The sequence below is a fragment of the Sinocyclocheilus anshuiensis genome, unplaced genomic scaffold (assembly GCF_001515605.1).
Source record: "Sinocyclocheilus anshuiensis isolate Anshui unplaced genomic scaffold, SAMN03320099.WGS_v1.1 scaffold132, whole genome shotgun sequence".
Classification (NCBI taxonomy): Eukaryota; Metazoa; Chordata; class Actinopteri; order Cypriniformes; family Cyprinidae; genus Sinocyclocheilus; species Sinocyclocheilus anshuiensis.
This window is the reverse complement of record NW_015555730.1, coordinates 223,812-243,046: the sequence shown is the minus strand read 5'-3', so window position 1 is coordinate 243,046 and position 19,235 is coordinate 223,812. Positions and strand designations below refer to the sequence as shown.

At 35.2% G+C, this 19,235-nt stretch overlaps 1 protein-coding gene across 2 annotated transcripts; it reads left to right on the top strand.

Moving 5' to 3' along the window:
- The first annotated feature begins 928 nt into the window (after positions 1-928).
- Positions 929-11,597, top strand: sdhaf3 (succinate dehydrogenase complex assembly factor 3). Of its 2 annotated transcripts, none has more exons than XM_016466197.1 (3): positions 929-1,016; positions 1,169-1,360; positions 11,284-11,597. In XM_016466197.1, the coding sequence occupies exons 2-3, from the start codon at positions 1,184-1,186 to the stop codon at positions 11,476-11,478; spliced, it is 372 nt and encodes a 123-aa protein (XP_016321683.1). In that variant the 5' UTR covers positions 929-1,016; positions 1,169-1,183; the 3' UTR covers positions 11,479-11,597. The 2 variants fall into 2 exon arrangements, with proteins under 2 accessions (XP_016321683.1, XP_016321684.1); XM_016466198.1 differs by having other exon boundaries at positions 933-1,011.
- Positions 11,598-19,235: the final 7,638 nt, after the last annotated feature.

Below are 19,235 nucleotides of genomic sequence, written 5' to 3'. Positions count from 1 at the left end.
AACCGTAATTTTATGAAGCTACGAGAACCCTTTTTGTGCGCAAAGAAAACAATAAAAACATAATTTATTCAGCAATTCTTCTCCCCGAGTTACCGTCTTCCGCCATTTTGGAGAGTACCCCAGAACATAATCAATGTAATCAGCGTTGTTTACGTTAATGTGCATGCTTTCTCTGAACGTAATCAGCGATGTTTATGTTCATTACGTTCTGGGATACTCTCCAAAATGGCGGTAACTCGGGGAGGCGGTAACTCGGGGAGAAGAATTGCTGAATACATTATGTTATTATTGTTTTCTTTGCGCACAAAAACTATTCTCGTAGCTTGTAAAGTTACGGTTGCACCCCTGATGTCACATGGACTATTTTACCGATGTCCTTGCTACGTTTCTGTGTGTTGATCGTGGATCACGCACAAAAAGTGTTCTCGTAGCTTCGTAAAATTACGGTTGAACCCCTGATGTCACAAGGACTATTTTCATTTTGGGGTGAACTAACCCTTTAACATGTTTAAATATTTCTGGACATATGTGACCCTGGAGCACAAAACCAGTCACAAGTTGCACGGGTATATTTGTAGCAATAGCCAACAATACATGGGTCAAAATTATCGATTTTTATTTTACGCCAACATCATTAGGATATTAAGTAAAGATCATGTGCCATGAAGATATTTTGTAAATTTCCTACAGTAAATATATCAAAACTTAATTTTTGATTAGTAATATGCATTGTTAAGAACTTTAAAGGCGATTTTCTCAATATTTAGATTTTTTTTTTTTCGCACCCTCAGATTCCAGATTTTCAAATAGTTGTATCTCAGCCAAATATTGTCCTATTTAATTAACTCAGATTCATTTAGCAAACGGTTAAATAATTATGAATGAGACTGAAATTAGGCCTATGTTTTATTATAGGTTTGGAGGTTTCTTCGCCACCAGAGGACAGCAGCAGCTCTGCTAACACTCACAGCGCTGCGGTGAAGAAGTCTGCACATACACAAGGACAGCACGGTTAGGTAATGAATGTAATGTGGAAACCTTTTATAATATGTCATTTCGGATTGGCTCACCTCTCTCATGAGCTTTGGTTTTAGGGTTTTAGCACTCGTTCTGGGCCGTTGCGGTGTTCAAACGGGACGCGCTTGTCATATCTAGAGTTTACTTTCAGATAACGATTGAAGTTATGGCTCCTGCAGCACATGTATCAGCTGTACGGTCTCTGTATAAGAGGATCCTGATGCTGCACCGCTTCATGCCCATAGACCTGCGGGCTCTGGGTGATCAGTATGTGAAAGACGAGTTCAGAAGACACAAGACTGCATCAGCTGAAGAGGCCACACGCTTCATGGCGGAATGGCAGGTAAGACGAGCCTGCTGCTAGCTGTCAGTGTCACTTGACTGCAGAGAAACTAATGCTTTTAAATCACATAGGGTGCATCAAGCCCTCAGGCCTTCCACTGACTAAATGTTTGATTTCAGTGGCACATTTATTGGTGTTATACGGATAGTGTTGTACAACACTTAAGACATAAATCTAAAAATCTAAAATCTTTAAAAAAAAGAGTAATTATTATGGAGATATCCTTTAAAGAATTGCAAACTTAATGTAATATTTGTGGACATTGAAAAAGCTGAAAATGTCATTTCTATTCAAACTTAATTTGAATTACAGTATCATGTAAGTTGCAATTTAGTACATTTAAAATATAATAGCTTTAAATGTAATATTGAGCAACACACTATTTAATTTGTAATCAAGTACTGTACATGTGCTTTAGTATGGTAGCCAACACATTAAAATAATTGTAATCTTGCACTCTTGTAAAATAATTGTACACTTTAGCAATTCTATTCTTTTAGCATAGCAAAAGAATATTTAAACAATGATTTTTAAATGTAAAGTAAAAATTAATTTGACATTTATTTCGAAGTAGACTTAAAGTGCATTTAAGTGTGTCAAGAAACAGTTTATATTTTATATATTGATTATTATTATTATTAATATTTGTAAAATATATTTCATATTTTTATTGATTTAATATATACTTTTAAGATTTGAAGTACACTAGAAGTGCATATTCAATACAAATAAGTAGGTATGCACAAAATTAAAACACATTATTGCTGATAACGGAAAAAGCACAGAATAAAAACACTTTTTTTTTTTTACTATTTTGTGTAAATACGCTTTAAAAACACTAAAAACTAAAATCAGTCATTTTAATGTTACAAGTGAATTTAGGGCATCAACACATTGTATTGTACAGCATGAAAAAGATTCATTTTGAGGTTTGTTAAAAATTACATTGAACTGTGTTTATTAATAATAAAGATGTAACTTCAGGTGAACTTTAATTAGATGAGGGTGAGGGTTAGGGTTAGGTAAATGAGCATGCACAATTAAATATCTAAACTGACTGATATACAGTATATCCAATATCAACCAATACTCAAATAAATAAACTCAGTAACCAATATGGTACTGATATATCATGTATCCGTACGTTTACATCATGCCACTATACATCACAATTCTCACATGACCTCACATGTAAATAATCCCTTATTAATCTTCATCCTCATCCTATTTAGCATTTTCCCTCTCGATTAGGTTGTCAGCAGCCATTGTGAAAACAAGATGGATATGAATGTGCATACATTTTAAACGGAAACCGTTGCATTGCAAAAGAAACTGCTTATACAAGAGATGCTACCAAGTCTCCAGTTCCTTAATGAGTCGGGAAAACTCAGGCCTTTGCTGAAACCTTCCACACGAGGGCAGCACCTTCCTAAATTCTCCAGCAGCATGAGAACTTAATGCAATTTATCCATAACCTATATCTAACAAATCCTTTTCTCTTAGGGAGCACAGCCATGTCCAGACACCATCTGTGTACATCAATTACACTTTAATCCAGCATCACCTTGATTAGAGTTCATTCTTTAATTTCAGTTCTGTAGGGACAGAATCATGCCGTTTATGAGAGCGCCGACATCGCGCTCGTATGAAAATCTCCGTGACAAATCCAAAGATCGAATTCAACACATGAACTCCACTTGAACATGCAGCAGCGTGCATTCAAGGAGCAACGATGCAGATCTTCTTTTACTCTACGCCTGGAAATTGGAGATGCTTTTTTAACAGCCAAACTTCACAAAACGTATTACACCTGCGGTATGATTCAGTGTCAGCAGCTCTGACATGAGTGTGGACAAAGCTGACTCTTATTGCATTTTCACAGTCGTGAAGTGTGAGGACGCAGTGTTCCTGGATTGGCAACGACAGTAACCGATATTCTTTAAGAGGGTAAAAATCACACACTTGCAGGTAATGGGAGTCACTCTGTTCTTGTACAGAAGGACATGTACACTTCCTTCCAAAATGAGCTACTGACTGTCAGGAGGAAATTCTAGTTTTTTGCAGCATTTCAGGTGTACATGTAGGCAGTTACAGAAGATTTGACTCAAAAGAACAATTTCTTAATTAATCGGACTTCACTCATTATTTCATTAACACGTAAAACATATATTTAGGTCTTTTTCTTGGCAAAGCTGTCGTATGACTTCAGAAGACCTGGAACATAGCATTCAGGCCATCTTGCCAGATATTGCTTCTTTCATTCATTTTAACAGCTCCAGTTTCACTTTCATTGTAATGAAAAGAGTGGCCAGGATATTCAGCATTTGTGTTGCATAGATGAAAAAATATTACACAGGTTTGGAACGACATGTGGGCGAGTAAATGATGACAGATTTTTAATTTGTGGGTGAATTCAGGAGGCAAAGTCCTCAAAGTTTTTTGTATTTTTTTTCATGTCCCAGTCACATTTTCTTGGTTAAATAAACATTACTTACACTATCAGGGGGGAAAAAACCTATTTGATATTTTTACATTAACGATATAATCAATATTATATTAAAGCCAAGTATGAATCTTATCAATTTAGTGTTTTAAAGCATTTTACATTTATTCCAAAAATAATAACTCAAGGTAGTAACAATTTAAACATTTTATTTGTGAACTTATATTCAGCTATTCTTTTTAATAGTTAACTTTTAATTATTTTTTAATTTTTCAGATCATCAGACATCAAAGCTTTGTAAATATTGGTCACAGACACAGAGATTTACTTTAAATTACACCAAGCTCATTACTCATTAAAAACTCACACAGATCATGTTTTCAGGCCATTTTAAGTCTTATTTTGACTTGACATAAAGTGGTTATATCTAAGTGTGTGAGTTGTTTACTTACTTTTTTTAAATTAGTCATTATATTGTTCATTCAGACTGATTCACGGACATGCACAAACACAAGAGGCGGGATTTATCGCATGGTATGAATCTCATCAAGTTATTAAGCATTTTACATTTATTCCAAAATAATAACTCAAGGCAGTAACAATTTAAACAAAATATTTTATTTGTGAACTTATATTCAGCTATTCTTTTTAATAGTTAACTTTTAATTATTTTTTAATTTTTCAGATCATCAGACATCAAAGCTTTGTAAATATTGGTCACAGACACAGAGATTTACTTTAAATTACACCAAGCTCATTACTCATTAAAAACTCACACAGATCATGTTTTCAGGCCATTTGAAGTCTTATTTTGACTTGACATAAAGTGGTTATATCTAAGTGTGTGAGTTGTTTACTTACTTTTTTTAAATTAGTCATTATATTGTTCATTCAGACTGATTCACGGACATGCACAAACACAAGAGGCGGGATTTATCGCATGAACCAATCACAGCCGAATATAACCAGTCATATCCAATCATATCGCGATGGAGGCATTGCCTCCTCTCATGTAACTTTCCCTCATTCATTCTCAATTACCCCCCACCAAACTCACCACACGCTATAGGAGGTCTGTTAAAACTCAACGGGCTCAGGTGAGGCAAGAGAGATGCCAACTCCCGCTGAAATTTTACTTGCGGGTGTCACTGTTGCACAATTTTTCTTTAGAAAAACGAGTGATTTTTAATATTTTGTAATATAGCCATTGTTTTATTTTTGTACTATGATTTTTTTCATCTAACATACTGACTGACTCATAGGTAGGATTCAAGTAAAGTTTGACATTAGCGTTACTAAGCTAACCACGTGATACTCCATAATCGTAAAATGACACAAATAATGGGTAACTTTTTTTATTAGATTGAACTGCTTTGGAATTGAGTTCACTTGCACCATGGCAAACATATGGTTTGTGCTGACCACAATGTGTTTTAGTGGTAGAGAGCATGAAACCATTGAAACTCGATTTACAATTTAGTAAATAAACCATTTTAGTACTATATTAGGTCACCACTTAAAACCTGGGTCCTGAATCAACCAATTGAGAGCATTTTTGTGTCAGGAAAAGACTAATGCCTTAAAGGGAAACTCCACCCAAAAATCTGTCAATCTGTCATAATCTGTCAAACTTGTATGACTTACTTTCTTTTGTGTATAAAAGTGTTTGTTTGACATGTCAGTGGGCTCCAGTGTTGTTTGTTTCCCAACATTTTTCCAAACTTCGGCTTATGTGTTCTGCAGAAGAAAGAAAGTCATACAGGTTTGGGATGATGTTAGGGTGAGCAGATACCCCCTTTAAGATGTTGTCCAGGCAGGCAGCTCACTAGGTTTTGGAAATACTTCACACTCTGTCTCTGCTCTGTAAACGGTGGAGTCCACTCTGATATTAGATCTGGGAAGGAGCCGGTGTGTGTTTAAGAACCCCCTCCCCGCTCGTTCATTAGGAGGTGAGTGAATCACTGTAGGGTCTCGCTTTTCAAAGCACTGCTGGAAGGGAAAAAAAACAAAACAAGGAAGGGCGACGGAGCCAGGAACAGACGTAGAGCGAGCTTCCAAATGTAATTAGGAGCACTGAGTGTTCACTTTAATCCAGTTACAGTAGAGGGCCCAGGGGGCTTCTCATCGCCTAATAAATCGACCGCATTGCAACAGACAAGCTTTCCCTGAGGAATAAAAGAAAAGGAGAGAAACAGAGAATGTGATGGAGTGAAAGATGTGTTTTTTTTCATATATGGCTTTGCCGTTTTCATCTGGTGGATTGAATAAATTCCATAGACTTATTTTGATAGAGGGACCAGAAACCCATATTAATCTTCGATGCAACATGCTAAAAACCATTCAGAACACCATAAAAACCTTATGACAACCCGCAGGCAACCATCACAACAACACTTGGTAAAGCATGGTTATTTTATTTAACTGAAACTTAAACTTTAACCATAATTTTAAACATGTTTGTTACTTGAAATAAAATCAACTTTTACTAAAGCAAAATAAAATATTTAAAAATGTAACTTGTTTTTAATTATTGTCCAAGGCAACATGTCTCATTTTTATTTAGTTTAACTTGATCTACTGTAAACTAAAACTGAAATAATAATGAATAAAACTAATAAAATGACAAACGCAACAAAATTACAAATGTTTTAATTACGTTTACGCTTTTTCAAAACATTAAACAATAAAAAAAATAACACTAGTGGCAACTTTTTTATGTGCAAATGGCACACCATTTTCTTTAGGCAGTGGCTATTTGCACTAAATAGCGATAGATGCAATTTACACTAGTGTAAATAGCAATTAGTTGCCGTTTATACTAAATGAAAATAGCAGCATTTACTTTATTTACACACTAAGTGCAAATAACTATAGATTCTATTTACACTATGTAAAAAATAGCAGTATTTTCTGCTATTTATACTAATCACAAATAGTGGCAAATATCTGCACTTCAGTATTGTAGTACATTATACATTATGCAATAATAACATAGTGAGTGTAAATTATAAGTTTTATCAAAATTATTAAATGGATGCTGATTATTGGGACAATAAAGCCTTCCCTACACCTAACCCTACCCGACACTTTATTTTCAACTTTTTGATTATTTTCCTTAATTTTTATTTAAAATAAATGCATTTCCAGTGTGATATGAGATATGAAAAGAGACAAGAACGAGAGCGGCAAAAGGCGGATTCGAACCCGATTGCGTCAAAAAGTCTGCGCTACGCTTTTTACCACTTAGGCCACTGGGACTGTTTGTTGACAGTCATCTTTTGTAATGTTGTCTAGCCCAAAAACATGTTGGTGGGTGGAGTTAGTGTAAATAGTCTCTGCTTTTTCTTTATAAAAAATGTAATTAGATCAGAGGTATGAAATTAATGGGGTGGCAAAAGGGGGGTGTGATATGAGATATGAAAAGAGACAAGAACGAGAGCGGCAAAAGGCGGATTCGAACCCGATTGCGTCAAAAAGTCTGCGCTACGCTTTTTACCACTTAGGCCACTGGGACTGTTTGTTGACAGTCATCTTTTGTAATGTTGTCTAGCCCAAAAACATGTTGGTGGGTGGAGTTAGTGTAAATAGTCTGCTTTTTCTTTATAAAAAATGTAATTAGATCAGAGGTCTGAAATTAATGGGGTGGCAAAAGGGGGGATCAATCTCGAACCTCAGGAGCACCAGCATGCCATAGTGCAATTGACCCTTCTCAAAGACCCATTGCCCTTAGTTACTGTTGCTGTGTCTGAGAAGCCATGCCGCGCTCACACTACACATGTTCTCACGCAGTGAAGAATACATCACAGAGCAAAGGGGAAACTGACAATGAGATGACGGACAAGACAGAGCAGTTTACTTTTGTTATGAAACAAAGTCTCAGCTTTCAAATGCCATTTTGTAAGAAATTTAAACAGTACTGTTTTGTGGCTCTTTAATGTGTTGTGACGGATCGATGTAGCACGTCAATTCAAGCGGCACATGCACCGATCATCTTTTCATATTTACTAGTTATAGCATGAAATAAACATGAATGAACATCAGAAGGTATCTTGTTTCAACCGAGAAAAGACGTCACACCATTTTTCAAGTCCACTGATATTAATCTACTCTCCTGTCTGGTTTGTTTGTCAAAATGGCAGATTCGCCGTTATCATTGTCAATTAAACTCCCAGGGAAGGGTCAATGAGATTTAGATATAAAGAGTGAAGTGAGAAATAAAATAAAAAGGTGTGGCTGAAAATAATAATCAGATGAATATAAGCATAAGCACCATCAAAATACAGGACAGAGCATTTGAGCTTATTTCTGGCTTATTTTTGACTTCTCGTTGACATTAAAACAGGTGTGACCAAGTGCTGGTTAACTCAAGTTTGCTGGTTCACGAACTGTAAAACTGTAAAGTTTAGTCCAGTGCATTTGTGTTTTTCACTCGTGTTTGACCTTTATGAACTGAATGAAGAAATTAACCAGGAAATATTTCACCCACCAAGAAGGTGGAGTGCCACAGCATTATGTAATTATCATGGACCAGTGATAGTTCAAAGGTGTTTCACAGTCAGCGCAAAGTTTTCTGGAAAGTAAACCACCAAAACGAACTCAAAAACACTTTGGTTTTGGCCAAAGTTTGTTGGAGACTTTGCTTGACATATATCGTGCCTTCTCCATTAACCATCTCCATTAACCTCAGGTTGCTCCTGTGGGATTGTCCCTGTAATAATTGCACTATATGTCACTTTGGATAAAAGCATCTTCTAAATGACTACTGGCATAACAGTAGTTTCCAAGCTATTTTGTACATACAGAGTGGTGGACATAGAGCTAATCTATTTATCTGTATGGATCTTGAAAGTTCTGTGCCCTTGAGAAAGTCAGGCTATTCCAGACAACATGAAACGGGTTGCCTGAATACGTCATTGTGATGGGAAGTGAGGTGTTTATATTCATAAGGTGAGCTTCACCAAAAGCTTGCCATTCAGCATGCCCACATCCCCTCCATTCTTAAAATATTACTCCTTGGCAAATGCTCAATCTAATTACATTATGTAGAGGAGGAAGCATCTCAGACAAATGGCTTTTTGCTTCCAACTTTGAATTGAATCCAAATTCTAAGACGTTAGGAGAGTGAATGAGAGTTCTTAATGGTTTTGTTTTCAGTGTGTTTTTCTGAATGAGTCTCTCTGTAATGTTTGATTGTAAGCAGTCATGACAGATGTGACACAAGTTTCAATTAAGATGACAGAAAACCCAAGCTCATGATAGAATCAGCGGTACGCTGTAAATATGGTTAGTGCTGCAGTCTGGGACTCTGTACTAGAGTCTTACAAGGATTGAGGATATGAATAGTATGTAACAAATCTGGTTCAGATTGTGATCTCAGTCACTGATTCTTTTAGTAACCCACAATAATTGGTCCTATAAACTTAACAAAACCAATTCGTTAACAATCGTGAATTTCTGTCTGTAAATACACATTATGGGCCAGATTTACTAAACAGGGCAAATTAGCATTAGAGCGCAATTGCATAAAAGCGCAGATGGGAGGGGAAAATTCTGTGTGTGATGCAGCCAGATCATTTCCATAATGACCAGCGCAGTCTACCAAGAGCAGCTCAAATTACTGCCTGCTTTAAGACATGCTTTTTTGGGGCGTTAAATAATGGCACATATACCAGTAATTTGACAAGCGCAAACATTAGTAAAACGCATTGCGTTCATTTTAATACTCTCCTCCCATAAATTATGTCTGAAAGGGAAACTCCTACAAATGCATATTCAATAAGGTCAGGCGCGAAAATAACAGTGTCCACGCCTTTTCAGCACTAATTCTTCACTGCTCATCTTTAGTAAATCCTGATAGCACTGTTTTAACGCAAAAAGACGGTTTGCACTGGCGCAAGCTGTTAGTAAATATGGCCCTATAAATCAGACAAGACTTTTAAGGTGATTTGCTGTGAGGGAGCGAGGGAATCACTAAGACTGAATCAAACTGAGTCTATTTGAGTGGCTTATTTAAATGAACAGTGGTATAAAGTATTTGAGTAAATGTAATTAGTTACTGTACTTAAATATCTTTTTGGCTGCGTTTATAGTTTTACTGAGTATCAAAGATGTTAGCAACTTTTACTCTCTATACATGGCTAAATTTTTTAATAAGTATATGTACTCTTTACTCCAATACATCTGTGATGAGTAATGCAACAACTCCTTATATTTTGCATGGCACCATTTTCTGCATCATTTTATGTTAAAAAAATTTATGATATCGCCATCTACAGGGCTTTGAAGGTACTATACCTTGTGCGTTTTGCCGTTACTCAAACTTGTCAACAAGGCTATTTAACGTGAATATGAGTGCATTAGCGGGTAGTGTTTCATATATAGTGTATATTTATATATAGTTTCATATTTTCAGTGTTTGTAGACATTTAAGAGGCTGTTTTGTCAAACTTGATTTATTGCAATTCAGTTTTATTTTGATTTTAGAAAATAAACATCTCCCCACAAATGAGCGTTTTTTCACTAGCATTTCTCTTAGGTGTTGAGGACTAGTGCATCTTTGAGCCTACATTTAGTACTCTTAGTATGACTCAAGTCGTACTGGAATCGGTGACTTGTAACTTGTAATTGAGTCCCTGTTGCTAATTTTCACTGTAAGGTATATGTACTTTTACTCAAGTATGCTTTTCAGGTAATTATTACACCTCTGTAAACTAATGTATCGGACTACACTGGTCACATTGTATGTTTGTTCATTTCTTTCATTGTGGCGCTGTACATTTAGTTTAAAACATGGTCCGTGAGAATATTTTGATGCAGTGTTTTGTCCACGATAGCAAAAGAATGTAGACCTTGAAGAACAATGCATTCGTGCGTCATGAAAATAGTTTGCTATTTTTTTTTTTTTATTGTAATTGATTCTGAAAAAGAAACCAAACTCACCAAGAATGCACTTTGAGGAGCCAGCATGTGTCGACAGTGGAATAACTGTTCTTTAACAAGTTAACAAAAAAAGAACTTCCAACTCTGATATGTCGAAGGCCAGTTTTACTAGCAAGTTGAAGAATGTCGGTTTTGTAGGACCTTTTGTAAAACTTAAACCTGTGTGGATCTTTCATACAGATGGTAATCACTGATACAGAGGGAGTGATTTCAACGGACTGAGAGAGAGCAGTAGGCATTGACCTCCATTAGACCTTAGTGGATTCCCTGATCATACACATCCCCCATCAACCCCCGTGACCTGCGTTTCATCATGTGAATTGCAATCAATGAATCTCCAACAAAGAGAAATAAATAATTCTGTCACAGTGTGTTATAGTAAATCAATAGTGCACTATCAAATGAATACCTCACTTGTGCCTGAGTGTAAAATCAATACAAGAACCAATAACAGGCACACGAACATTGAGGCTTTGAAGTTCAACAGGTTGCTTATGTTTTCATAAGTAATGCTTTTGTCTCCGTCTTATTTTCTGTGCAGAACTACAAAGACACTCTACAAACACAGGTGCTGGAAGTGGTGGGAAACAAGAAGTTGGTGTTTGGCTCTGATTTATCTGAAGAGAAACTCAAAGACTTTCAAGACGAGCAGATCGGACAGATTTATGAGCTTATGCTTGAGTCCACAAAACCCAACCGGCAGTTTGATATTCAAGAGGAGGAAACGCCAAAGTAACACACCCTCTGAAGGGAAAAGAAGGATTCTTTATCTCCTCTCTACGGGGAAGTCGTCCCATTGGGACATGTTTTGACTCTTTCTTTTGTTCATAGCGAAGACCGATGATTACATTAAAATGCGTCAAAAAGTATGTGTTGTTGCTTCTTTTTGATGTTTCTGAGGATAAAAGGAAAAGATAAAGGTGGCTTTGTGATCAGCAGTTATAATGAGGATGCTTGAGCTTTGGTAACAGCACCACCTCTGGTCAAAATTATATTGTGTTCGATTTCAAAAATTTGAAAAAATGTACCACTTGGAGTATAGTCCCACATATGGGATTTACAATGTACAGTGACGTCACATAACTGCCAGAATCAAACTGCTTTCGCTCTTTGGCTGGCGCTGAGCCAGAGGCTGACGCGCTCTGCACTTGACATATCACAACTATGCAGTGTTTTCAACCACATAATGTTTATTTTAGGTTTCAGACATTTAAATACACATAAGTACTAGTAAAACAATATATTTATAGTTAGTAAAATACATACTGATGTCTATGGAAGCATACTAATCCATTCAATTATAATCTGACGACATGTTTTATTCATATCGGATAGTGTAAATAACTACAAAGTTCACTATATTCTTCTCCCAGTTCTCCGGCCACTTACTTTCATGTATTTGAGGAGAAATAGAGGAATTTACATTTACATTACATTACATTTAGTCATTTAACAGATGCTTTTATAGGGGTGGGAATCACCAGAGGCCCCACGATCCGATATTACAACGGTACTTGTGTCACGATACAATATTGTGATTATAAATATATTGCGATATTGCAATATATTAACTTTTTCCAACTTCAAATTATGTTCCCAAATGAAAATTTTGGCAACATCTATTTTAACTAAAAATAATATTTGACCTCATTTCTCAGTTTGTTTATCTCACTTACATTTTATTACTGCAGTGCTAAATGTTAGTAAATAAAGAGAGTGCAAATCTAAAAGGGGCAAGTTTTTTTTTTTTTAATAATAGAATTAGAATAGAGAGTGCTAGAGTTAGAGGGTCAAATAAAGATGGAAGATGGAATTTACATGATCTAAATCCAACAGATACAATTCTCTGAATTGCAGCGCAAACTAACAAGTTGGCACCTATTACTCATCCTCATGTCGTTTCAAACCCGTAAGACCTTCATTCATATTCAGAACACAAATTCAGATATTTTTGATGAAATCCGAGAGCTTTCTGACCGTGCATAGACAGCAATGCAACTGAAATTTTCAAGGCCCAGAAAGGTAGTAAGGACATCATTTAAAAAGTCTGTGTGACATTAGTGGTTCAACCATAATGGTATGAAACTACAAAAAGCCAGAGTCTGGCTACTTTTTTTGTGCACAAAGAAAAAGTGTTTCCCATTTTTGTGTGCCATGTACATCAAATGTTCAACTAACCGTTTGGTTGAACAGTTTGTCTGACCTGCAACAAATTGTTCCAGATAATCTTCAGGCCGAATTGGATTTTCAAAGCCATTTGACCTCTAACACTCCAAAAAATAAAAGCATGCCAAACAGGTAGCGAGGCTTTATTTCAGCAGCACTTTGACGTATTGAAAGTTTGTTATTATCATTGGCATCATGTGCATACAGGAAAAGTTTGCAGATACACTAAAAAGCCATTCTCCAGACAGTCTTTGCCTTCATTACATCTGGAAAAAAAGCCCAAATCAATAATGCTTCTTTCACTCTCTGAATTATTAGATTGTCTGAAAAATAATACCTCATTAGCCTGAGACAGTATCTGCTCATACACTTTCACAGCAGTGCTGCACAAAAAGCCTCTGCACTGTCAGCTAGCATCAGCTGATTGGTTGAGAGATATTTTCCCCCATGTTGAACTTTACCAAATACTGCACTGCAAGACGAGCATCTTTAGTCAAGTACAAAAACCAATTTAGTTGCTAACATCAATGGGTTGTGAATGTGAGAGCATGCATACAGTCTCAATACAAATAATGGCAAGGAATGGCCCAAAGTGTTTTGAATAGAGGCGTTTAAGCGGAGGTTGTTTGTTTTGTTGCACTTAGCACAGCTCCCTCATCACGCAGATTAATTTCTGAACGCCACTTCAATCATAAAACACACTGTAATGACACAATACAGCTCCTGTAAGTATACACGAGCCATAAACAGTGATCTCCCACAACAAAAACATTGCGCAACGACAGTCACGCCACAGAAATCAGTTTCTTTTTGTGGTATTTTTTTACTTTATTCTAGTGCTAGCTTCAAGTTTAGTGGAATAAAAAACATGCTAACCGCAACATATTCACTCCATTAAGATATACACCCTTTGTCAAGTTAGAAGGGCATGACTCTGGATCGGATGGCTTTTGACAGGAGAGAAAGCGAATGTGTATCCTTGGGGATTATGGGAAGACTTGGAGGTAATCTTTATGCTTTTGTCTCTGAACACAGAGAGAAAGTGATAGAACAGGAACATACACATGGCAACCTTTTGCTTGAGATTCTCGAGTCAAGAAAAGCTGAACAAAAGATGGGAAAAGGACAGAAATCAATGAACACACTATGCAACACGTCAGCTGTATACACTTCAAAAATGATAAGCCATTGGAAAACCTTTACATACTGTAAAAAGTTTTTTTTTTCAGTTACTTGCAATTCTATGCATTTATTTGTGAAATTTACAAGCAATTTCTGACTGAAAATAGTCAAATCAAAGTAAATCCTTCACTAAATGTTCTTGTCTGCAGTGTTTTACTTGAGACACATGGTAGCTTGTGTTTCTAAAGTTAAATATCAGGGATTGATTACCCAAAAGTCCTTGTTGGATCTTTGAAGACGAGGGTAGTAATTACTTCTGGTGTAACGTATCATCATTGGTTTAAGTGACAAGTGGCCTATTGTGTGCTGAACTATAACGTTTATACAGTGTGTAATTAGCATAAAATCTTGATTGAGGCCAAACCTCAGAGGGAGGACTTGTAAATGTTAGACATACACGACTGTCGGTCTGGAATACTGTGCGAGTCAACAAGCTATAAAATGAAGCGGTGGAAAGGATATACGCAGAGCCAATAGAAAGTTTCCAGGTTATAATCAGGCCACAGAAATGGAGACATCAGGCTGTGCCTCGGGCAAATCAATTTTCATGTGTTGACACATTGCAGTATTCATAAAATAAAGCGCTGTTTTATTCAAACAAACCCGGCCCATCGCAAACAATTTGGCACAACAGATGCAGATGATTTGGTTAATGTAGATTGACACAGATATAATGGAACTGAAATAAGATTTTTTTTCTTAAATAAAAAGTCAACAAAAAACAAAACATAAGAAAGAAAATTACCTTTTATCTTTTTAAAGTCCCAGATGTCCAAATATACAGTAACTTCACTATGAAATTTGTCAAGAACATGTCTGTTACATTTAACCCCTGAATTAATAATAATAATAATAGTAATTTGCCTATTTTAAGACCTTTTTCCCAATGTGCCATTATTTGAATGACAATTAAACACATTTTCACCCTCAAATGTAATGATATGGACATTTTGCTTCTGAGGCTTTTTTACTCTCAGTAGTTTCTCTTTTCTGTAAAACAGTATTTTTCTCCCTGTTCCCTGTAGTTTTCCTGTATTTTATATTTTAAACGTTTTTTTATACAAATAATACTGTATAAATAATACTAAAAAATATGTATAAAACTTTAGAATTTAAATAATATATCAATGTATTTAAATCATATTCCTATTCCACTTATGAGTACACTTTAATTTAAGGTGTCATTGTTATTATACATTTAAGTACTGAGTAATATTAATTAACTACATGTACTTACTATAACTTAGGGTTTGGCTTAGGGTTACTTGCATGTAATTATGCATAATTTATTGTTATTATAATAGTAGGTACATGCAACATGTGTAACAAGGACACCTAAAGTGTTACCGTATTAATTACTATTGGTACTATTGGTAATGACAAGTAATAATTGTCCTAAAATGGCTTAAATTGCTAAATATATAGCTTCTTGCTAGTTGGACACCTGGACATATTTCTGGGCAGGTTTCATTAGATTCTCCTATTCATTTCATGATAAATAAATTTACCTCACGACTTACTCATGACACTTATAATTGCTCAATTTTTTTTCCTCAAGTCATTTCAGCCAAGAGTTGCCATGAACTCTTCAAATTCAGCAATTTCTTTACTCCTTTAAGTGCTTTTGCGACATATCTTGGTTGTATTGAGAAGGTGTGTTTGGCTTGAATCCTCTCGTACATCTCCAGTGAACAGGGAGAGCTGAGATCCGTGACTTTGAAGAGTACATTCAGGAGGTGACTCACCGCCTCATTCAGAGATGCCTCTTTAAATCTCAAGAGCTTTTCTACACTCTCTGTTTATGTTTCAGATATCTTCTGCAAACCACCTCCATTTCAGAGATGTTTATGCAGTGCTGCGCATTGTTTACTGAACTAAACCAGACTGAACACTCTTTTTTTTTTCTGAAGTATATTTCAAACACAAAGTAAATGAATCACATTAAAACATACTGCGTGGTGAGAAAAGCACTTGTGACAACAGTTTTAATTATGGCTTGTAGGAGCACTCTGCTGTTTTCAAGTGTATGATGTTAAAGGAATAGTTTGCACAAACATGAAAATTGTCATCATTTAGTCACCCTCGTGTCTTTCATTTCACTTTCCTTCAACAGCACAACACAAGAGGAGTTTGCAAAATGTCCAACACTGAAAATAAATTGGTGTAGGATTTACTTTGAAACAAGTTTCACTTAGAAATTGCTAGTAAATTTGACAAATAATTATGAAGAAATGGCAAGTAACACTGAATTGAAACAACATTTCGAAGTAGAAAAACATGAGTTTGTTTCTTCATCAGAACAGATTTCTAGAAATGTAGCATTACATCACTCACCAATAAATCCTCTGCAGTGAATGGGTGCCGTCAGAATGAGAGTCCAAACAGCTGATAGAATGTCAGCAATTTTGTCACTTCTGGTCAAAATACCAATCCTAACCAACATATTTGTTTAAAACTGGACTGTTCTTTTTTCTAAACGGTGCTTGATCTGTGCATATTTCTCTCCTGATTCAGACAAGTTTACTTTTGTAGAAAGCAATATGGAGAAAGGACTCATATTTTAGCCAAAAACAATGGTTTAAAGTTAAAAATGTCTTGATGGATTTGTTTCTTACAAACACAAAGCTTTATGATATTAATTGTTGGACTGGAGTGGTGTGGAATACTTGTGGATGATTGTGATGTTTTTATCAGCTGTTTGGACTCTCATTCTGACGGCACCCATTCACTGCAGAGGAGCCATTGGTGAGCAAGTGATGCAATGCTACATTTCTCCAAATCTGTTCTGATGAAGAAACAAACTCATCTACATCTTGGATGGCCTGAGGGTGAGTACATTTTCAGCTCATTTTCATTTATGAGTGAACTATTTAACAATGCCTGGTCACCATCCACTTTCATGGTATGGAAAGGCCGGTTTAATTTCAGCTCAACTAAATTTATTCTTTTGTTTTTCCCGTCATAAAGGAAGTCATACAGGTTTGGAACAACATGAGTCTGAAAATGGGTCATTTTTGAGTGAACTATTACTTTTGGTCTTATATTGCCAACAAACAATCTCATGTACAGCTGTAATTCAATGCTCTTAATTTGCACTAATTGTGTGTGAACACGTAGCTCATGACACATGACGACAATAAAATGTTTAAGTGTTTTGCCCTGCTAAAGGTCACCCTGATGAAATTCATTCACTGTCTGTTTTTCCATTATGATTAATCTCTCTGCACTGATTACAGCTTTTACATTTTTGATGCGGCAAATCTTCACAGCTATTTCTATCCTTTCTTTTTATTCTACTCCTAAATGTGCAACATCAGTTCCAAACGGCTGAGCAATGATCATTAATTTCCCCCTCTTCAGCTTTGCTCTGCTTAGTGAAGAGAATTAATATAGTAGGTGGGCAAAACATGAATTATTAAAAGTCAATTATTTAAGAGAGTTTCTGGATGGAGCTGCTGCTCAAATGTGACCTCCACTCACAGCACTTCATCTATTATATACAGAATCTTATACTTTATAATGCTTGCTCAGGGTTGTAACCCCTATATGTAGATAAAGATGGTTTTGCTTTTTTTTTTTAGTACATTTAAATGTACTATTATTTTAAATGTATTAAATTGCACTTAAAAATGTGTTAATATAAAGGAATATTTAAATGTATGAAATACAAGTTTTATTATAAATGACAACATTAGTAATTATGAAAATACAGTCCTACTTAAGTGGGTTAAAAAGCACTCTAAAGTTCCAATACTTGCTATTAATATAAATTGAAACTATAATATATATATATATATATATATACTATATATATATATATTTAATATTTTAATTGTAAATAACATGAAGTTAAGTGTCTAAAACATTACATTCAGTTTGCACTAAAAGGGATAGTTGAAGAATGTTAGTAACCAAACAGATTCCCATTGACTTCCATTGTATTTTTTTCCCATGCAATGTTAGTTCATCAACCATCAACTTTTTGGTTACCAACAATCTTCAAAATATCTTCTCTTATGTTCAACAGAAGAAAGAAACACTTACAGCTTTGGAACAACATGTGGGTGAGTAAATGATGACAGAATTTTCTTTTTTTTGGTGAACTATCCCTTTAAGTACAGTATGTTCTTTTAATGTATATGTGACCCTGGACCACAAAACCAGTCATAAGGGTCAATTTTTCGAAATTGAGAGTTATACATCATCTGAAAGCTGCATAAATAGGCGTTCCATTGATGTATGGTTTGTTAGGATAGGACAATATTTGGCCGAAATACAACTATTTGAAAATCTGGAATCTGAGGGTGCAAAAAAAATCTAAATATTGAGAAAATCGCCTTTAAAGCTGTCTAAATGAAGTCCTTAGCAAAGGATATTACTAATCAAATATTAAGTTTGGATATATTTATGGTAGTAAATTTACAAAATATCTTCATGGAACATGATCTTTACTTAATATCCTAATGATTTTTGGCATAAAAGAAAAATTGATAATTTTGACCCATACAATGTTTTGTTGGCTATTGCTACAAATATACCCCTGCTACTTAAGACTGGTTTTGTGGTCCAGGGACCAGGGTTACATATTATTTCCATAATAAGTACTCTTTTTAATTCTTTTTTTCACAATAATCACATACGTGATCACATACATGATCTTAATGCGTTTTATACAGTATATATAGAAAAATGAATATTATGTAATGTTACACAACAGTAATAAATCTGGAATCTGAGAGTGCAAAAAAATCTAAATATTGAGAAAATCGCCTTTAAAGCTGTCTAAATGAAGTCCTTAGCAAAGGATATTACTAATCAAATATTAAGTTTGGATATATTTATGGTAGTAAATTTACAAAATATCTTCATGGAACATGATCTTTACTTAATATCCTAATGATTTTTGGCATAAAAGAAAAATTGATAATTTTGACCCATACAATGTTTTGTTGGCTATTGCTACAAATATACCCCTGCTACTTAAGACTGGTTTTGTGGTCCAGGGACCAGGGTTACATATTATTTCCATAATAAGTACTCTTTTTAATTCTTTTTTTCACAATAATCACATACGTGATCACATACATGATCTTAATGCGTTTTATACAGTATATATAGAAAAATGAATATTATGTAATGTTACAC

What these genes read in the sequence shown, in the direction of transcription:
- sdhaf3 (XM_016466197.1), top strand. Translation starts at nt 1,184, where the DNA reads ATGGCTCCTGCAGCACATGTATCAGCTGTACGGTCTCTGTATAAGAGG. An exon ending in GCTTCATGGCGGAATGGCAG is followed by an intron (nt 1,361 to 11,283) that starts GTAAGACGAGCC and finishes TTTTCTGTGCAG; the next exon opens with AACTACAAAGACACTCTACA.